Source organism: Astatotilapia calliptera, chromosome 20, assembly GCF_900246225.1.
Source record: "Astatotilapia calliptera chromosome 20, fAstCal1.2, whole genome shotgun sequence".
In the NCBI taxonomy this organism is placed as follows: Eukaryota; Metazoa; Chordata; class Actinopteri; order Cichliformes; family Cichlidae; genus Astatotilapia; species Astatotilapia calliptera.
Window position 1 is genome coordinate 11547402 of NC_039321.1, and position 27632 is coordinate 11575033.

Sequence of the window (27632 nt, forward strand, 5' to 3'; positions counted from 1 at the left end):
GGCAGGATATTGGAGTATTTATTTGGAATATACAAGCAAATAGTAAGACCAGGTTACAACTGTGACAGAAGAACTTCAGGTGTTAGAAGTGAGATGTAAATATGTGATAATAAAACAACGCTAAACAGCTAACAAGACAGACTGATTATAATATTAAGTCTGAAATATACCTGTGGGTTTGGTGCTTAATATACTGCTGCTGGTAGTTGTTCAAACTGGGCACCAAAGTATAAAACCCACTGAAATACAACACAATATGCGACTGTTACTACGGAAATACAGAAAGCTCTCAGCTTGTTCACTTCTCTAACACTATCTTATCGAATGACAACGTGGTGCTTCTTCTTTAGGCTTTGCTTTTGTCTGAGGTGTCGTGCTCTGTGCTCTCCCCTCCACTGCCAAACCTCCGGTTCAGCTCTGATGTCAACACCAAGCAGCAGGATTTCTGCCAAAGAACAGAAGAAATGTTACAGGATAAAAACATTCCATGCCATGATTACATTGTGATATTCTTTCCTACCTTGCCATCCTTAGCTTGGTTGTGGGCCCTTGATAAGAGCTCCAGCAGGGCTAGCAGGAGCCCGATGCCCAGACCCAGTCCCAGGAGGAGGAACAGGCCCCGTAAGTCATAGGGTTGCAGGGCCTCGGAGATGTGGGCTCCATCAGTGCCAACACAGCTGCTGGCCCACCACTTCTCACGCAGGTATGTTAGCTCACCAGACTCACTGAGCTGGAGGATGGCAACAGTTAGATTCTTCACCAGCGGGGATCCTAGCAGGAAATAAACATGCGATTTGAGTGAAGAAAGAGGTTTCTGAATGTCTCACCCCATTACCATAAGTGTTTACCATTTTCCACAGTGGCACAACTCACCACCTTTACAGTTTAGTTTTTCTACTTATGACAGGAACTACTTTTTGGAGTGGCACAAATAATTTGGGTGGAATCTTATTGTGACACCTGATTGTTTTGTAAATAGTTATTTAAAAAATGCCATTGCCCAGTCTTTGTCTCTGCTGCAGGGGATAGGTGGTACAGCGGACTCGAGGTAATCAGGCGGATGAACTTTTTTCCCTTTTTTAGTGACGCTAGGGACGGGAGAGGAGCGTGGAGGCAGCTGGAAAGCTGATCACGGCAGAAACACTGGTGCCAAATCGAGCTGCATTGTACATGTGGATATATATGTATGTAAGTAAACGTGTCTCAACAGTTACCAGAGCACTGTGTCAGGTAACAATGCAATTATGGTATGAATTACAAAATCCTGTCCATTTAATGGCTGAAGGGAAAACTGATTTGTTAAACATGTTTGTGGTTTTCATAGTAAGAAATCTATCTTTTTCTTTCATTTTTGTGTGATTTTAGGGTAATACACTATGTCAAAACTAAAAAATACCTATAAAGTCAGTCAGTTTTTTAAGGTGAATTAATTTTAAAGGTATATCTATGACCGAGAGGGTTAAACTCTGTAAATGCTAATGGACTCAAGCATAGAAAAAGTGCTTGTATAAGTGCTTTCTAAGAATCCACACATTCACATTGATCTTACCTGAGGATATTTGGCCTGCAGACCTGAGCAGCCAGCAATCAAACCACCAACCTTCCGATTAGCAGATGACCTGATCTACCTCAGCCACCTCTTTGTCAATACTGATTTTATTCAATCAGATAAAATTGTCTCATTTTGTTTTTTGGGGGTTTTGTTTCAAAGTGAAAACAAAGTGAAACTTTCAAGCATACACACTGACAATAAAACCTGCCATAAATGTTGCCATAAGACAGATGCAAGTAGGTTGCTGTCCTATTTTTACTTGTGTGACTGAACCAGTAGCTCCGTCTGAACTAGGAGGTAGCTTTGTAACGCTAAGTGTGTCCAATGTTTTGTCAGTTCAGTCAATTTAATGTGAATCTGCTCTGCTAAGATTGTCTAAGGAGGGAAGTAGTGATATGAACTCTCTTGTTTGTAGTATTCCCAGAGTATTTTAATGTATTTCATAAAATATGAACTTTTGGTGTCCCTGTATTGATACAATATCACCAAGCCAAATATTGCACTATGCAATCTTACAGAGATTGTGATGATTTTGTGGATAATTAAAGTCAGTCATATATCCACAAACACAAGCTGAAAGTCAGTGATGCTGCTCGGTTTGCAATCCTGAATATCACGGCACAAGCAGGATTCACTGCACTGTTAATTTTAGCTATGTTATATTGCTGCCTCTGTTTGGTGGTGTCGAGCCAAATGGACTTTAATGTTTGTTTGAACGAGCTGACGGTTCACTCGTTAAGCTGAAAGAAAGATGCCTTAATCACAGGAATCACACATGTGTCCACTGTACCATCTGGGAACTCTTCTTGTTTCGTAATAACACAAACACTAAATCCTCCTTCTCTTGTGCTGTTTTGTAGCAGTGTATACACCTGAGACTGTCACCTGTCTATCTGTCCTGCACTCTCTCTCTTTGTCTTTCTCTCTGATTGTGTAATAAAAGTATGAACATGTGTTTATAAGTTACACTTGTGTTTGAATCCTGTAGCTTATCACACATTTGATTTCCATGTGTGACAACTGCAAGTGTCCAGAGTGAGGACAGACTGAGGGACCCACTGCTGCACATCATCTGTGAGGCTTTGCACCCCTGATGATCCACCGGGACAAACTCAACAGTGTGTGAGGAAGAGGAGGAGGAAGAGCCAGCAGCAGCTGACAGATGGAGAGAATAGACAGACTGTTCCCTGTTTGTGAAGGACTGCTAGAAAAGTTTAAAATAACTAATTGTCTGTCCTGAATCAGTCTTATTAGGTAATGTTCAAATAATTTTATCATTCCAGTGTTTTCAGTGTGGGAGAAAGTACTCAGGGCCTTCAAGTTACACACTATGAAAGGCAGCAACAAGTGTAATATTCAGAAACCTAAAGTATGTATCAGCAGCAGAATGGACCTAAAATAAATGTTTGTTTCAGTTCTATGAAGCTTTGAGTATTTTGGATTAGTACTGCTGTGTTTGTTGCATCATAATCGTTTATATGCTTTATATATTCTCTGAGGTAAGTTGGTCTATAGTGTTACATCATATTCTATAAAGATGATATGATATATACTTTCGGTATACTTTCTGCCCAGTTTGACCCATTTAGCAGAAGTCAGCCTTTTTAAGGCTCTGATATCTATTCTGTATGACTTAAAGAAGCTATGACATGGTATGATTTTCTCACCCAATAAAGGAATATTCAATATATCAGTCTACTCTTCATTCTATCAGAAACAGTTATCACAGCTCGTACATTTTCTTTTTACACATATATGTAAGCATTGAGCCAAATTTAGTAATGCCATCTTAATAAAATAACAGCATTTGCCTATTATATTTAATATATCTATATACACACTGTCAAAGATGCTTGTCTTTGAGTGAAGATTTAAGGTGATAGGAAATATAAATAACTGCAACTTGAATCTTTACTGAAGCTCAGTATTTGACACAGAGTTTAAGTTCACTGCTGTAATAACTAATAATGGTTAATATAATAATAACTTTGATATTGGCCATATTACATTTACATTACCAAAGTAAGATGACTTTAGTCTCATGAACAACATTAGCTAATTGTTATTAACTAGCTAATCTTAAAATGAGTGTTCAGTACAGAAATGAAGCCCAACAATCATGTTTTTACAGTCCTGTGGTCTCAGCCTCAGATACTTATCAAATCAAAGTGATGTGATAAACAAAATGAACTAACAGAAAAACTTTTCTCCTTCATTTCTGTCAAACGATGCTGTATGAAACGTTTCCAGCTGTTAGTATCATAGTTGCTAGGCAACCTGGGCAGCGAGACAGGAGCTAGACCGTCCCATTTCACAAAACTCACACTTCCGGCCTTAGCAGTCTTTGAGTGTGCGGCCCTTGTGGACCGTTAAGGCTGTGTACTTTAAGGCTTGCAGAACCTGAATTGGGATACAGCCAGTGTGTCAATGTGGCATGTTGTATAGAGCACTCTGAGTAATCTGGGAGACTAGAAAAGGGCTATATAAGAATCAGTTGATTCAGTGTCTGAACAGAGTTTCATCATGTTAGTTTTGCACTATTATGTTCCGGCACATGTTGTTATTACATGGCTTGATTAAGGTACACATTAAGCTGACATCTGGGGCCAGAGCTGAAACTGTTCTGGGCCAGCACAGGGCCAGCAGTGTGTCTGCAACTGGCCTTGTGCTGGCCCATGTGTGGGCCACCAAAGAAGAAAGCTAGAAAGCAGCATCCTGACAGATCCAAGCAACTCACCTAGAGGTGCTGCTATGGCGTAGGACCGCATAGAGATGACCTCTGGTGAACGGGTCAGTTTACAGTACCGAGCCACTGCCAAGTCCAAGGACACTGCTTCACCAATAAATGCAAAGTTTCCTTCCTGTGTGCGGCGTATACCTTCTTCTGCGTTGGACACATAGCTTTTTTTACGCTCCATGTGCTGGTAGATACGCCGGTACACAGGATTGTTGGAATTCTAGGAAAGTAAAGTAAAATATTTATCATGTTTATTGAACCTTTCCCATATGTTATGTAGCAGCAGTAATGACTATGAATGCTAACTAGGAGTAACTGATCATGCCTTAAAGAAGAGCATAGTAGATCCAGATTCAATTGTGCCGTAATTGATTACATCCTGGTTAGCCAGGTCTGCAAAGCTCTTAATGGAGATGTGTTTGCTGTTGGAGTTCAACGCAGACTTTAAGTTGCAGAGGTAGCAGGCAAGCAGCAATACAGAAAACAGCCACCAGATGGCACTGACTACACGTCCAGACAATGCCTTGGGGTGAGGACCGGCTCCTGAGAGGACAAAGAAAGTGGTCAAGCAGTCAGCAGGTGACAAACAATCAACCAAGAAACAGAGTTGCAGTTTCAACGGAAAATAATGTATTTATATTATTCAAACAGAGCCTACTCTTGATGTTCAGCTACTTGAAATATATATTTTCTACTGATATTTTTATGCTGTTTCACTCTGCACAATTCTCTCATATTTACAGCAGGGTTATTTTAAAAAGCATAGATTTTTCCTTTTGTCTTTACAGTAGTCAGTGTATATACACAGATTAGTCATTTGCACTCTTCACTATTCATTACATAGCCAATCAAATCATTACTGAGAGCAACATGAAGAGTGAGAAAAGAAGTGTTAAAGCTACTGTGAAGTTTTTACATGTCAAATAAACTTGAGGGAAAAAAAAGAGGGAATCCTAACTACTCCTGTTAGTTATTAGTAAGCAGTTTATTTAAAAACAGCTTTATTTTTCAATGCAAACTTTATTTGCAGTTTCTTATTAATAAAATACCCCCAGCTCATTGTGAAAATGAAAAGTAGATGCTGAATTGACTGATTTTTAGAGAGCACTTTTATACTCAACTTATGCATCCAAAGCACTTCAAACAACTTGCGTCATTCACTCATTCATAAAAGCACATTTTTCTATCTAACCTGCCCAAGGACACTTTGGCATTCTGACTGGAGTAGCCAGGAATTAAACCACCAACCTTCTGATTAGCTGATGAAGTGGTCTACCTCCTGCACTACAGCCATCACACGTTTACACATAATACTAGCGAATTGTAACTTCTTTATTTTACTTGACATTCAGTTGTTGACTATATGCAGACATTGATACAAGTCTCAATATACTACATTGAATTGTTATGCATGTGGAACTTGTCATTTTCATTTTCCTTATTTGATCTCTTTCTATAGGTATTACAAAATGATCCGTGTACCGTAAAACATGTTACTACATATTTGTCTTAAGGCATGTAGAAAGTGGCAAGCAGCAGAAGAGTGCATTTCTGTGCTTTAATTTAGTGGACTGCTGCAATACCTTGCAGGGTGAGAGCTCCTGTAATGTACCAGAAGCTGTGCAGCAAAGTGAAACTGTGTTCTTCTGTGTCTGGCTCAGCCCATTCACTGGGACTGATCCTGCAGGATAAAACAAATGAAAGCTTTCATAACATAATTCAAGATTCAATTGTATATACAACATTCAACCTCAACAACAAAATCATTGAGATGAACAAAATAACATGGATGATCCTGTTACAATGCAACATTGCAATGTTCTGCTAGGATGTTCTGCTGGTATTCATGTAGATCACTTTTTTTTCTTTTTTACATTTTTTACAGTTTGCTTTGCTGGTAACTGGATGTTTTTGGTTTTGTTCAATTCCTCATAGGGACAATAGTTGTCAAATTCAGGTTTGTAAAACAGGTACTTGTGAGTTGGCTATGTGGTAGCTCTCTTATAGAAGTGTAATCATCCATGCATATTTTTGCTTAACCAACCATCATCATGATAACAGCAACACCTGACAATGGTGGCCTTCCCCAGCACCCCCAAGCACTCTGCCATATTAAAAACTGCCCAGGAATGGCCTAAGACAGCAGTCCCCAACCTTTTTGCGCCATGGACCGGTTTATGCCCGACAATATTTTCACGGACCGGCCTTTAAGGTGTCGCGGATAAATACAACAAATTAAAACTAGTACCGGTACCGAAAAAAAGAAGATTTATTCATAACACAAGTGAAAAGACCCAGGAAAACCGAGTTAACGATAAAAACGATAACAAAATAACGCTGAAAACCGATAAAAACCCTGAAAATCATACATTTCACACCTGAGCCTCAACTATTGCGGCCCGGTACCAAACGACTCACGGACCGGTACTTGTCTGAGGTCCGGGGGTTGGGGACCGCTGGCCTAAGAAACATGATAAAGAGTCCAGGGCATTGTCAAGCTTCTAAATTTGGGTTCGCAATCATAGTGGGATGTATCAAGAGAAGCCTGATCCACAAAGGATGCCCTTTTAACCCACCACAGGATCTAAAGCTAATGTGCCAATGCAGAGTCAGAAGGTATCTATGCCCAAAGAGCAACATGAGCAAGACCTACACATTATCAGGAAGGTAATGTTGTGGCTGATCCATGTTGCCTTTAATTATAAGTCAGTCTACATGTGTTTTGTGGACTTGGAGAAGGCATTCAACCGTGTCCCTCAGAGTGTCCTGTGAGAGGTGCTCCGAGATTATGGGGTGTTTGGCCCATTGCTACGGGCCATTCGATTCTTATACAACCGTTACAAGAGCCTGGTCCGCACAGCCGACAATAAGTTGGACTCGTTCCTAGTGGGTGATGGGCTCCGCCAGGGCTGCCTCTGTCACAGATTCTGTTCATAATCTTTATGGCCAAGTGGAGAAAAGGTTTCACTTGGGTGGTCTCAGAATCTCTGCTTTTCGTGGATGATGTGGTTCTGTTGTACCGGTCTGTTGTGGTGAAGAGGACGCTCAAACTCCCAGGCCTCTGATAGAGGACCCGAGCTTGAATTTTTTTTTTATATAGATAAAAATATATATATATATATATAAAAAAAATAAAAAATTCCCCACTCCTTCAAGCTCCTCTACCAGAGGCCTGGGAGCTTAAGGGTCCTGCGCAGTATCTTAGCTGTTCCTAGGACTGCGCTCTTCTGGACAAAGATCTCAGCTGTTGTTCCCGGGATCTGCTGGAGCCACTCGCCTAGCTTGGGAGTCACTGCACCTAGTGCTCCGATTACCACTGGGACCACCATCACCTTCACCCTCCACATCTTCTCGAGCTCTTCTCTGAGCCCTTGGTATTTCTCGAGCTTCTCGTGTTCCTTCTTACTGATGTTGCTGTCATTCAGAACCGCTACATCGATCACTACGGCCGTCTTCTTCTGTTTGTCTACCACCACTATGCCCGGTTGGTTAGCTACCACCATTTTGTCCGTCTGTATCTGGAAGTCCCACAGGATCTTAGCTCGGTCATTCTCCATCACCCTTGGGGGCATCTCCCATTTTGACATCGGGACTTCCAGGTTATACTCGGCACAGATGTTCCTGTACACTATGCCCGCCACTTGATTATGGCGTTCCATGTATGCCTTGCCTGCTAGCATCTTGCACCCTGCTGTTATGTGCTGGATTGTCTCAGGGGCGTCTTGCCTGGTGTGATAGACCCCAGCCTCTATGGATCTTGTGCTCAGAGCTTGTTCTTGTGCTGCCATGATTAGTGCCTCTGTGCTGTCTTTCAGTCCAGCTTTGTCCAGCCACTGGTAGGATTTCTGGATATCAGCCACCTCCTCTATCTGCCGGTGGTACATACCGTGCAGGGGCTTGTCCTTCCATGATGGTTCCTCGCCTTGCTCCTCTTTCTTGGGTTTCTGCTGCCTGAGGTATTCACTCAGCACTCGGTCAGTTGGGGCCATCTTCCCAATGTATTCGTGGATGTTTGTTGTCTCATCCTGGACTGTGGTGCTGACACTCACCAGTCCCCGACCTCCTTCCTTCCACTTAGCGTACAGCCTCAGGATGCTGGACTTGGGGTGAAACCCTCCATGCATGGTAAGGAGTTTTCTTGTCTTTATGTCAGTGGCGTTTATCTCCTCCTTTGGCCAGCCTATTACCCCAGCAGGGTACCTGATCAAGGGCAGGGCGTAGGTGTTGATAGCCCGGATCTTGTTCTTACCATTCAGCTGACTCCTCAGGACTTGCCTGACCCTCTGCAGATACTTGGTGGTTGCAGCTTTCCTAGCGGCCTCTTCAGTGGTTCCCATTCGCCTGCAGGAACCCCAGGTACTTGTAACTGTCCTCTATGTCTGCAATGTTGCCTCCTGATAGTTCGATCCCCTCAGTTCTGACGACCTTCCCTCTCTTTGTTACCATCCGACTACACTTCTCCAGTCCGAACAACATTCCGATGTCATTGCTGTATATCCTGGTGGTGTGGATCAGTGAATCGATGTCTCGTTCACTCTTGGCATACAGCTTGATGTCATCCATGTACAGGAGGTGGCTGACAACTGCTCCATTCCGTAGTCGGTATCCGTAGCCAGTCTTGTCAATGATCACACTGAGGGGGTTAAGGCCTATGCAGAACAGCAGTGGGGACAGAGCATCTCCTTGGTAGATCACACACTTGATGGTGACTTGTGCTATGGGTTTGGAGTTGGCCTCTAGTGTTGTATGCCACATCCCCATTGAGTTCCTGATGAAGGCTCTTAGGGTCCCATTGATCTTGTACAATTCTAGGCATTCCAGTATCCAGCTGTGGGGCATTGAGTCATAGGCCTTCTTGTAATCAATCCAGGCAGTGCACAGGTTGGTCAGTCTGGTCTTGCAGTCTCGGCTGATTGTTCTGTCTACCAGTAGCTGGTGTTTTGCGCCTCTGGTATTCTTGCCAATTCCTTTCTGTGTCCCGCTCATGTATTGACCCATGTGCCTGTTCATCTTAGCTGATATGATGCCTGACAGGAGCTTCCATGTAGTACTGAGGCAGGTTATTGGTCGGTAGTTGGAGGGGACCGGTCCCTTCTTGGGGTCCTTGGGGATCAGGACCGTCCGGCCTTCAGTTAGCCATTCCGGGTGTCTCTCGTTAACTAGCAGCTGGTTCATTTGTGCTGCCAGACGCTCGTGGAGTGCAGTCAGCTTCTTCAGCCAGTAGGCGTGAACCATGTCGGGCCCTGGTGCTGTCCAACTCTTCATACTGGAGACCCTTTCTTGGATATCTGCCACTGTGATGGTTACTGGACCCTGTTCAGGGAGGTCGCTGTGGTCTGCCCTCAAATCCTCTAGCCACTGAGCATTGCCATTATGGGTTGCGTCCTTCTCCCATATGCTCTTCCAGTATTGCTCCGTCTCCAGCCTTGGTGGTGCTGTTCTCTTATTGTTCCCTTGCCACTGAGAGTACACCTTTGCTGGTTCTGTGGAGAACAGCTGGTTTATTCTCCTGCCTTCTATCTCTCTGGTGTACCTCCTCAAGCGGCTGGCCAAGGCTGTGAGTCTACACTGGAGAAGTGTAGTCGGATGGTAACAAAGAGAGGGAAGGTAGTCAGAACTGAGGGGATTGAACTACCAGAAGGCAACATTGCAGACATAGAGGACAGTTACAAGTACCTGGGGATCCCGCAGGCGAATGGGAAGCATGAAGAGGCCGCTAGAAAAGCTGCAACCACCAAGTACCTGCAGAGGGTCAGGCAAGTCCTGAGGAGTCAGCTGAATGGTAAGAACAAGATCCGGGCCATCAACACGTACGCCCTGCCCGTGATCAGGTACCCTGCTGGGGTAATAGGCTGGCCAAAGGAGGAGATAAACGCCACTGACATAAAGACAAGAAAGCTCCTTACCATGCATGCATGGAGGGTTTCACCCCAAGTCCAGCACCCTGAGGCTGTACGCTAAGAGGAAGGAAGGGGGCCGGGGACTGGTGAGTGTCAGCACCACAGTCCAGGATGAGACAACAAACATCCACGAATACATCACGAAGATGGCCCCAACTGACCGAGTGCTGAGTGAATACCTCAGGCAGCAGAAACCCAAGAAAGAGGAGGGAGACGAGGAACCATCATGGAAGGACAGGCCCCTGCACGGTATGTACCACCAGCAGAGAGAGGAGGTGGCTGATATCCAGAAATCCTACCAGTGGCTGGACAAAGCTGGACTGAAAGACAGCACAGAGGCACTAATCGTGGCAGCACAAGAACAAGCTCTGAGCACAAGATCCATAGAGGCTGGGGTCTATCACACCAGGCAAGACCCAAGGTGCAGGCTGTGTAAAGATGCCCCAGAGACAATCCAGCACATAACAGCAGGGTGCAAGATGCTAGCAGGCAAGGCATACATGGAACGCCATAACCAAGTGGCGGGCATAGTGTACAGGAACATCTGTGCCGAGTATAACCTGGAAGTCCCGAGGTCAAAATGGGAGATGCCCCCAAGGGTGGTGGAGAATGACCGAGCTAAGATCCTGTGGGACTTCCAGATACAGACGGACAAAATGGTGGTGGCTAACCAACCGGACATAGTGGTGGTAGACAAACAGAAGAAGATGGCCGTAGTGATCGATGTAGCGGTTCCGAATGACAGCAATATCAGGAAGAAGGAACACGAGAAGCTGGAGAAATACCAAGGGCTCAGAGAAGAGCTCGAGAGGATTTGGAGGGTGAAGGTAACGGTGGTCCCCGTGGTAATCGGAGCACTAGGTGCGGTGACTCCCAAGCTAGGCGAGTGGCTCCAGCAGATCCTGGGAACAACATCGGAGATCTCTGTCCAGAAGAGCGCAGTCCTGGGAACAGCTAAGATACTGCGCAGGACCCTCAAGCTCCCAGGCCTCTGGTAGAGGACCCGAGCTTGAAGGATAAACCGCCCGCAGGGGCGTGCTGGGTGTTTTTGTTATACATATATACATATACATATACATATATATATTTTTTTATTTTATTTAATTTTATTTAATTCTATTTTTATTTATACACATATATGTATACATCCCTAGTGTTTTAGGGATGTTTTGTTGCACTGACCTGCCCACCAGGAATATGCAGAAACCTGTTAGCAGGAAGGCAATGATAATGCCAATCCACATGTCAGTGGAGAAGGGTGCCAGCAGGCTGAACGTGCTGTCTTCAGGGTCTGTTGCTTCGCGCAAAATGAAGCTGAGGCCAGTTTGAATGAAGGGGGTGGTCATGTCCACAAACCTCTCTCTGACGGCAGTGACAGTCAGCGGGGCCACAGCCAGGTCAGCCTCCTGAAGCAAGGTATAGCAACACATATGAAAAACCAGGGACACAATCAATGAAAAAAAGAAAAGAAAAGTTAAAACTCTGTACAATGTGAGTACAGATAGAAAGGAGTACAGATAGAAAGGAGTAACAATTTTAAATAATTTATGGTCAGCATTTGTTTTGTAAGTAGCACAAAACATCATAACAAATGTTGAAATATATATAACCCTATGCTCACTGCTACACAGATAGGGTAAGAGCTTATGCTATCAAAAATGTGTTTTTTGTTCATCAAATGGTCTGAAAATAACAGACGTTATTCAATACTATGCTATGCATGATTGGAATAAATTTTAAGTAGTTTGATTTATTTATGGGGTTTTTATTGGATTTTATAACACCTGTGGTCCTCGTGGACAAAAATGACCCCAAAGTAGAAAAGTGTTGCAAAGGGCCACATTGTCACACCATACTGCTTTCAAACATCTTTGATCTTGGATCACTGAGGTGTGGGGTCAAGCAATGGTCATAACAACCACAACAACAACAACAACAACAACAGGCAGCACAATGAGGAGACAGGTGCTCTACATTCAATTCAATTTTATTTATACAGCGCCAAATCACAACAACAGTCACATCAAGGTGCTTCATATTGTAAGGTAGACCCTACAATAATACATACACAGAAAGTATGCTCACAAGCCTCCATTGCACTAGAGATTTGTGAGATATACTTTTTTTTTTTTTACCATGTTGTGCAAAGCAATGACCAGTAGAACAAAGCACATATTGTCCTCTAGTATAATGAGGAGGGAGAATCAATGTTCAGGAAGGTCCAGGGTTAGAAGATAAAGAAAATATTGTCAATATTTAGATCACATGCTACCCTTTCTCTGAAAAAGCACATCACCCACCTGCAGAAGTGGAAGAAGGCTATGAAGTGAAGGAAAATGATGAAGAATCTGAACTATGTTCAAGTAGGTTCTCAGGCATCCAGGACATGGTAGTCTGAGGAGCTTGGAAAGAAAGTGACTGGGCTTCTTGAAGTTTCTTGAATTTTCAGAATGTGAAACTGAAATAGAAGATGTGTCAGAGGACTACACATCTTCCATTTCAATTATGATGAAGACAAAGAATCAAACAAGAAAGAGGAGTCAGCTGAGACAGAGGAATATTTGCAGAAATGTGAGGAAACATTGATCTGGTCTTCTATCCTTCCCAGTGACAGACGATGCATGACTCTCTCATGTGCCACAGAGAAAGACAATCTACCACGGTCCAAGCACATATGCCAGGTCCCATACTCCTTCAGTGGCTTTTCTACTCGAGTACTGAAAGCATTATACACAGTGTATTCTGCTTGTATTATGCTTTTTAACGTTCACATGCCAATGGATTCAATTCAATTTTATTTATATAGCGCCAAATCACAACAAAAGTCGCCTCAAGGCGCTTCATAGAGACGGAGAAAAACCCAATAATCATATGACCCCCTATGAGCAAGCACTTTGGCGACAGTGGGAAGGAAAAACTCCCTTTTAACAGGAAGAAACCTCTGGCAGAATCAGGCTCAGGGAGGGGCGGGGCCATCTGCTGCGACCGGTTGGGGTGAGAGAAGGAAGACAGGATAAAGACATGCTGTGGAAAAGAGACTGAGGTTAATAACAGGTATGACTCAATGCATAGAGGTCTATTAACACATAGTGAGTGAGAAACGTGACTGGAAAGGAAAAACTCAATGCATCATGGGAATCCCCGGCAGCCTATGTCTATTGCAGCATAACTAAGGGAGGATCCAGGGTCACCTGGTCCAGCCCTAACTATATGCTTTAGCAAAAAGGAAAGTTTTAAGCCTAATCTTGAAAGTAGAGATAGTGTCTGTCTCCCGAATCCAAACTGGAAGCTGACTCCACAGAAGAGGGGCCTGAAAACTGAAGGCTCTCCCTCCCATTCTACTTTTAAATACTCTAGGAACAACAAGTAGGCCTGCAGTGCGAGAGCGAAGTACTCTAATAGGGTGATATGGTACTACAAGGTCATTAAGATAAGATAGGGCCTGATTATTTAAGACCTTGTATGTGAGGAGCAGGATTTTGAATTCAATTCTGGATTTAACAGGAAGCCAATGAAGGGAAGCCAAAACAGGAGAAATATGCACTCTCTTTCTAGTCCCTGTCCGTACTCTTGCTGCAGCATTTTGGATCAGCTGATGGCTTTTCAGCAAGTTTTTAGGACATCCTGATAATAATGAATTACAGTAGTCCAGCCTTGAAGTAATAAATGCATGAACTAGTTTTTCAGCGTCACTCTGAGACAAGATATTTCTAACTTTAGAGATGTTGCACAAATGGAAGAAAGCAGTCTTACATATCGTTAGCTTCATAGCATAATTGCCTAAGTCATTTGACTTAGTCAATGACTTAGGCACTTATGCTATGAAGCTAACGATATTTGTTTAATATGTGCATTGAAGGACATGTCCTGGTCAAAAATGACTCCAAGGTTCCTCACAGTGTTACTGGAGGCCAAGGTAATGCCATCCAGAGTAAGAGTCTGGTTAGATACCATATTTCTAAGATTTTCAGGGCCGAGTACAATAACCTCGGTTTTATCTGAATTAAGAAGCAGAAAGTTAGTGGCCATCCAGGTCTTTATGTCTTTAAGACATTCCTGCAGTGTAACTAATTGATGTGTGTTATCTGGCTTCATGGACAGATAGAGCTGGGTGTCATCTGCATAGCAGTGAAAATTTATGCAATGTCTTCTAATGATGCTGCCTAGGGGAAGCATGTATAGTGTAAACAGAATTGGTCCTAGCACTGAACCCTGTGGAACTCCATAATTAACCTCAGTGTGTGAAGAGGACTCTCCATTTACATGTACAAATTGGAGTCTATTAGATAGATATGATACAAACCACTGCAGTGCAGTACCTGTAATACCTACAGCAATATATGACACACTATGTGAGTTACGGCCGGCAATGATCATCAATGTTCAAAAATTTTGGTCTGTTAGAAGCATGTTCTAATTGCTCTAATAGGATATTATGGTCAACAGTATCGAATGCTGCACTAAGGTCTACCAGGCCGATTATTAGAGATAGGTAGATCATATTTAAGATCGAAGAATTAATTAATGGCAGGACTTCTTTGAGCAGTTTTGTCGGAATGGGGTTTAAAAGACACGTTGATGGTTTGGAGGAAGTAATTATTGAAGTTAACTCAGAAAGATCAATTGGAGAAAAAGAGTCTAACTTAACATCAATGGTACTAAAAGTAGCTTGGTCTCTGGATGCATCAGAGACCAAGTTGGGGTTCAGTAACTTGCCAAAGGACACCTTGGTAAGAACTCCAGATTAGAGCACACAGAGATTGAACCAACAACCATCCAATTAGCAGATGACCTGCTCTACAGCCAACTCAATGACAAAAGAGGAGGGACAACGAGAGAGGAAGAAAAATGGATCGAATGCAGCTGTAGACATATGTGGGCATATTGATTCTTACTGCCGTGCATCTAGTAAAGTCGCTACGGCCAGTTTATGACATCCTGAGTCTGGTAGAGAAGTTTTAAAGGTGACACAAGATTAATCATAGAAGCGCAAAAAGGTTATAATTTCTTGATAAAGACACAATAGATGATCGTTGTTCATGACACAAACGTGCTCCCATTTGAGGTGTATGGAACAAGTGGGTGTTTCTCCTGCTGTTGATGTAAGATCCTGGTACTGATGTGACTGTGTATGAGCACCAAGTCCCCTTCAGAGGACTCTGTCCATTCCAACAGAACATCCCAAGTAAACCGGGGAACTATGAGATAAAACCATGGGCAGTATATGATGCCAGGTCCAGCTGTACATGGAACATGCTAGTGCACAATGGCAAACAGTCTGTCCTGTAGCCAGGACACGCGAGTTGTCCCTAACATTGCAGAAGGTTTCCAAAAGAAAACAATCACCAGTAACAACTTGTTTACTGTATATGACCCTTGGCCTGCAACTGCAGAAAAGAAAGCTGTCCATGATGGGACCAGTGCAGAGGAATAAACCTGAGCTTCCTCCTGCACTTGTGTCAAATATGGAGACGCCTTTGTCCTCATGAAAGTTTACCTTCACTCAGATCCATGCCCTGGTGTCCTACCATGCCAAAATATAGAAAAATGTCAGGTAATGAGTTGGAATAAAGATGAATAAAACCTTTAAACACAGAGATGGATGATATTTTATACTTATTGCTTTATAAACAGTCAAAGCAAGCGGGGTCATCTTTGAGCCCAGAGGACAACAGATGTGATGATTTGCTGCCATTAAAAAACTTGAATTAGTTTAAGAACCGCTTTCTAAATTAACTTTGACATATACCCGTCATATACCAATATATACGTATACGTCATATACCAATCACAATAACTGATGATTTAATTAATTTTTTTTACCCAAAAACAAAGAAAAAATTCATTTTTATGAGGTTTTTATCGGACTTAAATTTGAATTGGAATAAAAAAAATTGTGTCAAAATATTTGAATTAAGTTTTAATTAAAAGTGGGGGAAAATCCACTTCATATTAATTAAGTATCATTCAAACCAGATGGGGACATTTTTGACCTCTGTGGACCACAGGAGGTCAAAAATGGAGGTCACATGTGCTGCCATTTAAAAATTTTAAATGCTTCAAATGCTTCAAAAAAAACCTTTCTTACTGAAGTTCAACATACAGGACTCTGTAGTTAGACAAATAGTCAAAATTATCTAAACAATTAAATATTTTATTGTCTCATTTTATTTTCGCTCAAAAACAGAGTGTACTTTATGTAAACAAGGTCTGGTGGCCCTAAAATGTATAATGTACGGTAAATTTTGTATTGATGTATTGGTCTTAAGTAAAACTAAGGTGTAACACTGAATTGATTGACAACTTATATTTTATATTTTAAAAAACACTCAAATGAAGTGGGGACATTTATGACCCCTGAGGACCACAGGTGTATGGAAATCGGGAGGACATTATGAGGGATAAATTAAATTAATTTGACAATTTAAGAGTAATCTTGCCAATTAATGTAATTAATGTAAAATTGCAAAGAGCATTGTGGCTCGGATAATCTATAATGCATAATATTAGGAGGGCTCAGACATTGGTGGCATTAAATTTAAAGTGTACATTCATCAAAGCAAGGTCTGAGGTTGAACAGGAGGGTATCAAACTTAATTTAACAAGAGCAACGAAACACATTACACTAAAGACACATACTACAGTGTTCACATACTGTAACACACTGAGGTAGAGTTGTTTCAGTGCTCTATAACTCTATGACTCACCCCTCTGATGACTTCACCAATCATGCCATTCCAGTTGCCGCTGGAGTCCATGGCGCCATAGCGGTTGTCTTTGACCAGATGCAAGTTGTACTTGAAGCCTAGCTTCTTGGAGAGCTCTGAGATCAGATCAATGCAGTAGCCTTCTAGCTCAGAGCCCTTGCTCATGGCATATGGTTCATCCTGACAAAACACAAGGCAGCAAGCAAGGCATACTTTAAATTTAAAGGAAATCAACATGCTCTTACAACTTGAAGTTTGTGTAAAGTTCCATCTATCCATTCACTTCCGCTCATCCTTTTTCAGGGTCGCGGGGGGTGCTGGAGCCTATCCCAGCTGTCATAGGGCGAGAGGCGGGGTACACCCTGGACAGGTCGCCAGTCTGTCGCATAGTTTTAAGTTCTGAATCCTAAAATTGTAGTATGTAAATGACTGTTTAAAGGAAAAAGTGCTATGTGTAAGGCAGTCTCACTTTTTGCACCGAAATACTTGAGGAACTTTTCACTCTGAGTTTTTAACAGTCAGGTTCAAGAAGGTCAATCTGACATGTTCCACTCCTTTATGAACTTTGTGGAGTCAAGCACATCCTCAGTTTCCCTTAACTTCACCCTTAACCTTTTCTTTGACTTTAAGTATTTTATCACAATTGACGTGAGGCCTACCGGTCTTTGTGCATTTAAAGTTTTTAAATAACTAGATTTAGGAACCAGAACTAAAAAAGCATCCATCCAAACAATAGATACATCCTGTGCCTCTAAATCCTTATTAAAAATATTATGAAACGCAGGAGTCAGTTGTTGAGCACAAGATTTGAGTAAACAACAGTAAATATAATCTGGTCCGTGAGACTTGTTCACACCTAATAGTGTTATGCCTTGGATTTTGTGTTTCACTTAAACTGGTTTTACAGTCCCTCAAATGTGTTGGTTTGCATATACAATTTCAGTCATACAGAGAGGGGAGAGGGGTTTTCACATAACCCACCCTTCCTTATTCTAACTTTGATAGACGTAAGTGACTCCTGAATGTTGACTGGCTGACAAGTGGGCCAGAATATGGACGGGAGATACAGCGATTACTAGAGATTACCAGGAATGGGTGAACCGTGAAAAAAAAAAAACAAAAAAAAAAAGTATAGACAGTGGCTGTTGTGGACACTGTTCATTATTTTTAATACTTGTTATCTTTTGAGCTATTTGTAGGTCATACATTTGCTCCTTTTTTCTTATGGCAGGCTGATGGACCAACAACAGTATAAACAAGAGGGGTCCGACATACTTTGTAAACTGCTTCCTGACAACAGAGCTCTGTGCAGGCAGATGGCCTGTACCAATTCTATTTTATCCAAGGCTGTATGACTAAAAGTGGTCATTAGAGCATGCTGTATGGTTTGAATGACCTCTTCACAAACTAAGGGTAATTATGGAGTTCCACAGGGTTGTGTGGTAGGACCAAATCTGATTACATTATACTGTACCTTCTTCCTTTAGGCAGTATCATCAGAAGGTATAGCATATATTTTCAGATTCCTTCAATGTACATAATAAACAAAGATGTAGGACTGCTTTCTTCCATTTGTGCAATATCTCTAAAATTAGCAATATCCTGTCTCAGAGTGACGCTGAAAAACTAGTTCATGCATTTATTACTTCTAGGCTGGACTACTGTAATTCATTATTATCAGGATGTCCTAAAACTCCATTTCCAGCGACAGAAACGGCAAACAGTGGGGAATAATGGGTGTGATCAACAGCAGGCCACAGGTGAACCTCTGTCGGCATTTGTGAGTACTGTTTTCCACTGTTGTTCGTCAGGTGCAGCCCTGTTGGGGGGGAGGGTTGCCATGGAGATTAGCCAGGCCAGCTTCACGGATGACACATCAGGGAGGTGCCACGAGGAAAACCATGGTAGCGGCAAGCCAGGGACTCAGTTGTGTGCTGTTGTGGGCCAAAACTGGGTTGTGGTGCGATGAGCTCGATGAAGAGACAGAGTAACGAGAAGAGATTCCTTGTTCCCTGGGACTAGGCTGGCGCAGTTTCAGCACCAGAAGAGGAATTGTTTCCCTCTTAGCTATAAGGAACATTCTTCTTGGAGATTTTTTAAGACAATTTTATTGAGTGTTTGCTTTAGAATTTAGTGTAATAAGAACATTTTATTGCATAAGTTTTTAGAATGTTGTTTGTTTTATTCCTGCTTTCTTTCACTGGGAATAAACCTCTTCTGATTAGACGTGTTTAGTCTCTGTGCCTTGGGTTTCTGATGAATTTTCTCCCCCTTGTATTTAAAGAACCCGAGTGTCTACACAAGTACACACTCACACCCTATCACATATATATACGAAGCCCCAAGTGCGATGGAAGAAGGATCATTGAGTGCAAGAGGAACTGACCTGAAAGATAGGATCACAGCGAAGCTTGAAACCTGGAACCTCCATAGCTGGTTACCAAGACTACGTGAAGTACCCTCAGAAGATCTACTGGATGATGTGAATGCAGCACTACATACCATACCTACAACCACCATTACCGAGACTAACCAGCTGATCTACACTTTGGCAGCAGTGATCAGTGAGATGCTTGGCTACAAGTGGAACAGCCACAAGTTCTGATTACCCTCCATGGAGAAGGAGACCAGAGGCTAAGATCAAGGTAGCATGGAGGGAGGTTAGCCAACTATCAGACCTGCAGAAAGGTGCAATGAAGAAGGTGCCTAAGAAGTACAGAAAGCTGTCCATACCTGAGGCCTTGGAAACTGACAAGCAATGACTCAGAGCTTTGGCCAGCCGCTTGAAGAGGTACACCAGGGAGATTGAAGGCAGGAGAATAAAGCAACTGTTCTCCATACAACCATCCAAGCGTCTGGGAGCACAAATGAACCAGCTGCTAGTCGATGGGAGACACCCGGAATAGCTAACACAAAGCCGGAAAGTTCTGATCCCCAAGGACCCCCAGAAGGGACCAGTCCCATCCAACTACTGGCCAATAACCTGCTGGAAGCTCCCGTCAGGCATCTGGTGGCTAAGATGAACAGGCACATGGCTCAATACATGAGCGGGGCACAGAAAGGAATTGGCAAGAATACCAGAGGAGCAAAAGACCAGCTACTGGTAGACCGAGCAGTCAGCCGAGACTGCAAGACCAGACTGACCAACCTGGTCTGTACCTGGATTGATTACAAGAAGGCATATGACTTGATGCCCCACACCTGGATCGTGGAATGCCCAGACAAGATCAACAGGACCCTAAGAGCCTTTATCAGGAACTAAATATGGATGTGGCAAACCACTCTAGAGGCCAACTTCAAGACCATAGCACAAGTCACCATCAAGTGCGGGATCTACCAAGGAGATGCCCTGTCCCCACTGCTGTTCTGCATAGGCCTTAACCCCCTCAGTCAGATCATTGACAAGACTGGCTACGGATACTGGCTACGGATACTGACTATGGAACGAAGCAATTGTCAGCCACCTCCTGTACATGGATGACATCAAGCTGTATGCCAAGAGTGAACGAGACATTGATCCATGTCACCAGGATATACAGCAATGACATAGGAATGCTGTTTAGACTGGAGAAATGTAGCTGGATGATATCAAAGAGAGGGAAGGTAGTCAGAACTGAGGTGATCGAACTACCAGAAGGTAACATTGTAGACATAGAAGACAGCTACAAGTACCTGGGGATTACACAGGCTAATGGGAACCATGATGAGGTTGGGCAAGTCATGAGGAGCCTGCTGAACAGTAAGAACAAGATCCGGGCTATCAACACCTGCACCTTGCCCTTGATCAGGTACCCTGCTGGGATAATAACCTGGCCAAAGGAGGAGATAGAAGCCACTGACATAAAGTCCAGGAAGCTCCTTACCATGCATGGAGAGTTTCACTCCAAGTCCAGCACCCTGAGGCTGTACGCCAAGCGGAATGAAGGATGATGGGGACTGGTGAGTGTCAGCACCACAGTCCAGGATGAGACAATGAACATCCATGAATACATCTGGATGCGACCGCATGCTCAGTGAATACCTCAGACAGCAGAAACCCAAGATAGAGGAGGGAGACGAGGAACCATCATGGAAGGACAGGCCCCTGCACGGTACGTACCACCGGAAGATAGCGGAGGTGGCTGATATCCAGAAATCCTACCAGTGGCTGGACAAAGCTGGACTGAAGACAGCAAAGAGGCACTAATCATGGCAGCACAGGAACAAGCTTTGAGCACAAGATCCATAGAGGTTGGGGTCTATCACACCAGGCAAGACTCAAGGTGAAGGCTATGTAAAAATGTCCCCAAGACAATCCAGCACATAACAACAGGGTGCAAGATGCTAGCAGGCAGGCATAGGATACAGGAACATCTGTGCCGATTATGGCCTGTTTGTGGTAGACAAACACAAACAGAAGGTAGACAAACAGAAGAAGACAGCTGTAGTGATAGATGTAGCGGTTCCCAATGACATCAGGAAGAAGGAACATGAGAAAGGGCTCAGAGAAGAGTTGGAGAAGATGTGAAGGGTGAAGGTAACAGTGGTAGATGCTAGGTGCAATGACTCCCAAGCTAGGCGAGTGGCTTCAACAGATCTCAGGAACAACATCTGAGATCTCTGGCATTACCAGGTAATCAGGCATTACCTACTAACAGTACCACTCATTCGACTGCTTTCCCTGTTCAACTCAGCTTGTCTGGAAATACTCATTACATTCCCATTACATCATAGCGCACTCGGTGCTTGCTTGGAAGTTTAGGGGTTTTTTTTCGCTGTAAAAAGAAGTTTTCTTCCCACGCACAACGGACACTAATGTTTTTGTCACTTTTTATGGAATCAAACTTAAAGTAAGGTCAGTACTTCCATGCTTTAAACGCTGCACGCTCATACTCTCTCCCGCACTTGATATATTATCCACTGTTGATCTGCAGACAGCTGTTGTCAAGAACGTCGCACTTGCTTACGTCACTGTCATGAGACATTCTCGCAAAAAAATCATGGATTTAGTAACGCAGCGTTCCTACGGGAAAGTAACGGTAATCTAATTACCGTTTTTGCAATAGTAATCCCTTACTTTACTCGTTACTTGAAAAAAGTAATCGGATTACAGTAACGCGTTACAAGTAACGCGTTACTGTCCATCTCTGATCTGGACTTAACAGTACTATCAAATTTCCGCCCAATCTCTAAATTGTCCTTTTTGTCAAAAGTTCTGGAGAAAATTGTCCCTCCGCAGCTCCAGACCTTTTTAGACCAACACGACATTGGTGAACCACCACCGTTTTGACACAGTAGATCACAGGATTCTTATCTCTTGACTGAAACAATATGCTGGAATTACAGGGCTTGCTTTGGAATGGTTTAAATCCTACTTATCTAATCGTATTTTCTCTGTTAGATTCAGAGACACATAGCCTCCAAAGATGACCCTTTTTTGCGGGGTCCCCCAGGGCTCTATCCTTGGTCCAGGCCTTTTTTCAATTTATATGCTCCCGTTGGGATCTATTTTTAAAAAATATGGAATTTTGTTTCACTGTTATGCAGATGATTCTAAGATTTACCTTCCACTAAAATGAAAATCTGTGAATCCTCTGAAGGGACCATTTGATTGTCTAGAACAGGGGTGTCAAACTCCAGGCCTCGAGGGCCAGTGTCCTGCAGGTTTTAGATATTACCCTGGGTCAACACACCAGAATCAAATGATTAGTTCATTACCAGGCCTCAGGAGAACTTCAAAACATGTTGAGGAGGTAATTTAGCAATTTAAATCAGCTGTGTTGGATCAAGGACACATCTAAAACCTGCAGGACACCGGCCCTTGAGGCCTGGAGTTCGACACCTGTGGTCTAGAAGATGTCAAGGCATGGATGGCTCTAAATTTTCTAAATCTAAATGAACAGAAAACTGAGGTCATTGTCTTTGGTCCTTCTGACCATTACGACCTTGGCCCCTTAGAAAATTATATAAAAAAAAACCTTTTGCAAGAAATTTACGAGTGATTTTTGGCAGCACTTGACAGATAAATAATGTAGTCAAAACCAGTTTCTTTCATCTTCGCCTAATTACAAAAGTTAAGCCCTTTCTCCGTTTCAGAGATTTTGAGAAAGCGATCCATGCCTATATCTCATCTCGCCTCGACTTCTGTAATAGTCTCTACTCTGGCGTCACCTCTTCATCAATTGGCCAACTGCAGCTAGTTCAAAACGCTGCAGGACGGTTTCTAACTAGCACACGCAAGCGAGATCATACATCTCCCATGCTTGCATCACTACACTGGCTGCCAGTCAGCTTTCCAATTGACTTTAAGATCTTAACACTTGTTTTTAAGTCATTGCATGGACTAGCCCCTACATATCTTGCTGCTCTCCTAACCTGGTATTCTCCCCCAAGATCCTTGAGGTCTGCAGACCAAATGCTTTTGGTTGTCCCTAGGTCCAGATTAAAACACAGAGGAAACCGGGCATTTGCTGTGACTGCCCCCAAACCTTGGAATATATTGCTTTTGCATATCAGACCCTCCCCAACACTGGATACTTTTAAAAGTCATCTAAAGACCCGTTTTTATTCTCTGGCTTTTGATTCATCATGAGTTTGTTACTATTATTCTTTTTTATGATTTTATTCTCTTTTTTATGATTTTATTCTCTTCTAAAACACTATTCTGTTTTTTTGTTATGTTTATTGCCTTGTCCATTTTATTGTACAGTACTTTGGTCAACACCTGTTGTTTTAGAAGTGCTATATAAATAAATTTGAACTTGAACTCTGTCCAGAAGAGCACAGCGCTAGGAATGGCTAAGATACTGCGCAGGACCCCCAAGCTCCCAGGCCTCTGGTAGAGGAGCTTGAAGGATAGATGGCAGGGGCGAGCGGGGAATTATATCCTCCATCTATTATATCACTCTCTTGTTGGGACCGTTGTCCCTCTTCCTGCACTTCTTGTTGGTGCTATTAACAGCAGCCTCCTGTGGCTGTGAGAGCTTGTAAAAGTTGTTGTTGGCAATACTGCTGATGGTGCAGCAGCAGCCCCAACAGCTAACATGTCGGTTAATTTGACACATTTTGCTGCATTTATTTTTAGTTTATTTTTATCTGTCTTAGCAGCTCCACAGCTTTTCTCCACTTCTTTCTCACTAAACTCTGTTCTACATGTTGTGTGAAGTACAGCAAAGGCAAGTGGAGCGCCTGGTTGTGTAGAGAGATTTGATTGGGCAATACAGTATCAGTAGTGAAAATTAATGAATGGGCTTATGTCAGTGCATGCAGCACTGGTGCACGGCCATCGGCCCAAAAGTGCATCAGCCCACTGGGCAAATGCCAGGTATGCCAGATTACCAGTCCAGCCCTGGCTAAAGAACATCCCAGAAACAACATCCAAGATCTCTGTCCAGAAAAGCGCAGTCCCAGGAACAGCAAAGCTACTGCGCAGGACCCTTGTTTGATGGATAAAGACTGCCTGCAAGGAATTGTTGAATTTTTTATTTTGTTTTAATTTTTTGAAAGGTGGCAGACACTGTGCTATGTTGTTTTTTGTTTGTTTGTGTTTGCTTAATAAAAAAAAATCTGTTTACTCATATTTTAATCAGATAGACTGTACAATACCTTATGTTAAGAGTGTATATATATATATATATAATATATATATATAAGCTAACTTTGAAAATGTAAAGATAGACTTTAAAGCTTCCTTCGATATGAAAATGGTGAAGATGGCATATGGACTGTGTTTATTTGGTTTATTTTATACTTGACAGTGAAGTGTAAAGTGGGTCAGTAAGAATTATGGCGACTAGGACAGAAAACCCAACTTTGCCGATATAAAGGACAAGTGTTTATGTCTGTTTTTGAAACCAGAACACAATGTTTTAAACTATTAAAGAGACACTGTGCAACTAGTGATAATTAGCTTGCTTGTTCAAGTTCAACAAGGGTAAGATCAATTCCCAGTCTTCCAAAATAATGTATTACATGATTTAACGCATTCACTGCCAGCCATTGGCAGTGAATGAGTTAAACCCATTGACTCATTCACTGCAATTGACGGCTATAGACGTCAATGGCAGTGAATGAGTTAAGAGCTATTCTGAACATACAATGAAGTTGTATATAAGAGGCATAAATTCTTATATTGTTGACTTGACTTTGTATCACAGCTGGACTTTGGCATTCTAGTCAGGAACAAGAGACAAAGAAAGAATACCTTTATGGTTGTGATGAATAACTCCTTGGCATCTAGAACAGAAAAAAGAAAAAGAAAAACAGAATTGAACTTTTGGGAAAAAAGTAATTAAGCATCAGATCAAAATAATAGGATTCAGTCTGATTTGTGGTTTGGTTTCAAGTCTACAGGCTTATGGAAAGTATGGCTTCAAAAAGCCTAATGAAGCATATTGTTCTGCTGAGTTCCCTTCATGTGTTTTTTCTCTGAACCATAGCAAATAAATCAGCCAAACAGCCAGTGAAGGACAATGACAGTCTTGTTTTCGGTTGTTTTTTAGTAGAGCTGAGAAATTGGCTCCATGGTGAGGGGAGGTTGCGAGATACAATAGGTGGGGGGGACAAGGCTCATTTGATGGGATCAAAGTGAGGTCTTAAAGGATGTGTTTTCCTGTTCTAATCTAACCATCCCCTCCCACCACCACTGACCAACTCCTTTTCACCATGTAATCAGGGGATAAAACCCCCCAGCCAATCCCATCATTACTCATGACACTCACAGTTGTTTTCTTCTTGCTCTAACTGTGAGCAGTGGCATGCCAGGACTTAACATGCCCTGCCAAGGTCTGTCAGAGAAGAGAAAATGATGGGAGGGTAGGGGTCGGGGATGTGGGGCATGCAGAGGTGCTAGGGGTGCAAGTTTTTCATAATTGCGTACCACAACAAAAGCAGCTCTGGTTGGGTAATATAAAGCTGATGACACGATGCCAGTCTCCTCTAGTGATGATGGCAGGACCTACAATCTGCGGAGATGCTTGTCACTTCACTGCCTGCCTGCTGAGTCCTCCTCTCACACAGTTAATTGATTCATCACAGTGCTTTCTGGAGCACAGTAGGGCAGTAGCCCCTCCACTGGTGAGAAATAGGAGTCTGTCAGTGTGGACTGGACCCCTGTGTGAAGTTTGATAGGCCTCCAGCAGTCTAAATCTTGCCACAGAATTTTAGTTATAGCATACATTAAAGTTGTAATTTAATGCTAGTTAGAGTAAAATGCTAAGAGTCCAATCAGAAAATGTTTTACTTGAAGGCGTGGAGGTGTTTTCAATGCTTGTTTAAAATAAAACCTAATGGAGAAATGGATAATGGGGAACATCATGGTTAACAAAGTATCAAAAGTTGGCCCAGATCTTGATTTTTTTTTTTTTGAAATTGTAAATGTTTATACCCAGTATTCATTTGTGGGGTGGGGCTGCAATAATTAAGGGACAGTTGGATGGATTTAAAACTTTTATTCAATTCAGTTTTATTTATATAGTTGCCTCCAGGTACATTAAACGAATGAAAAACAATTGGAGACCTAAGACACAAACTCGTGCTGATTAATCAGCCCATCAGTACCTCACCATTATTTCAAGCTTGGCACAACAAAGACAATGTACTGACACTGATTATTAGCTCTGGAAGAAACTTCTTTTCACGCGACTCTAAGGGAAATATCTGTAAGTAATAGACCTCATCTTGTGTACCAGCTACTTTTTACAAAGCTGGGAAGAAAAATGTATAAATCTGACAAGAATGTGGTCAAGCACTTGAAAAAACCCCATGCACATGAAAATAACTTTGTAAGATTAGCAAACACAACTTGAGGAAGAGAGCAGAGATTGAGCAATAACAAGTGCCCATGTATAATTCCCTGATAGCTGAAGTGTTGTTTGTTCTTACTTAGAACATTTTGCCTCATCAGAAAACATCCCTACACATCAAACAAGGGTTTGTAAAAGATCACATTAGTCAGTTACTAGACCTTTAACCAGGAGACCTGGGTTTGTGTCCCATGTTAAACTGTCATTTTCAGACTTTGCTTTATTTTTGAGACTTTGTTTGGTGTGGTTCAGGTAACAAAACTTCTTTGTAAGAGTGAGGAAGAGATCATGGTTTCATGATCATAGGTAACATTATTAAAAACCTGCTTAGAAATCTAATGCAACTCATGAACTAATGGCAATTTCCTTGATTGCACATCTCTCAGATGTAGCATTATTCTTACCTGCAGTAAAGAACCATGCAGTCAGGACTGCCACACAAACGAATAAAGCCATGCAGAGTTTCATGTTTCCGTCCTGTAAATGACACAGACTACTTTAAACTTCTGTGAAAACATGACCATGTTTATGACGAGCGATGTCTTTGATTTAACATTGAAATTATCTGCAGACACAACACTTTTAAACAGGTTTTTTTGCAGTTGTTTTTACTTGGCACATGAAGGAAAAAAAACCTTACCTCTTTCCTTACCTCTGCTCTGTCAGGCACAGTATGCAGAAACAGATTGTGGACACAGGGCGAGTCCAAGAAAATGAGTAAGAAATTAAAAATATCTTGTGAGCAGGCCACTGAAAAGACTTAGTGCGGCTGAAAGTAGTGGAGGGTTTATATGGGAAACAGAGAGGGAGGAGATAAGGGCTCACAGGGAGATAAACCCACAACTGCTGGGCCAAAAAAACTACAAAGTCTTGAGAGGTATGCAATTTCCTAGAGCTGGGTGTGTTTTTCTGAGGCAGAATCACTTTATGTCTTAGATTTTCAGACTTTTAAAC

The 27632-nt window shown here is 42.4% G+C and overlaps 1 protein-coding gene across 2 annotated transcripts; it reads right to left on the reverse strand.

The window, feature by feature from the left end:
• LOC113013204 (glutamate receptor U1) lies at nt 1-27544 on the reverse strand. 2 transcript variants are annotated; one of them, XM_026153928.1, is made up of 10 exons: nt 27331-27544; nt 27083-27155; nt 25079-25110; nt 16897-17076; nt 11372-11595; nt 5873-5970; nt 4615-4832; nt 4290-4509; nt 521-771; nt 1-445 (listed from the first exon to the last, which is right to left on the reverse strand). In XM_026153928.1, exons 2-10 carry the CDS (start codon nt 27144-27146, stop codon nt 347-349), a joined length of 1386 nt encoding a protein of 461 aa, XP_026009713.1. In that variant the 5' UTR covers nt 27147-27155; nt 27331-27544; the 3' UTR covers nt 1-346. The 2 variants fall into 2 exon arrangements, with proteins under 2 accessions (XP_026009713.1, XP_026009711.1); XM_026153926.1 differs by having other exon boundaries at nt 27319-27543.
• Nucleotides 27545-27632: the final 88 nt, after the last annotated feature.

Excerpts from the sequence above, each read along its gene's own strand:
- LOC113013204 (XM_026153928.1), bottom strand. The coding sequence starts at position 27,146 with ATGAAACTCTGCATGGCTTTATTCGTTTGTGTGGCAGTCCTGACTGCA. Across the intron at positions 4,510-4,614 it reads CTACTATGCTCTTCTTTAAG|AATTCCAACAATCCTGTGTA; the intron begins GCATGATCAGTT and ends TTACTTTCCTAG. Across the intron at positions 446-520 it reads ACCAAGCTAAGGATGGCAAG|AAATCCTGCTGCTTGGTGTT; the intron begins GTAGGAAAGAAT and ends GTTCTTTGGCAG.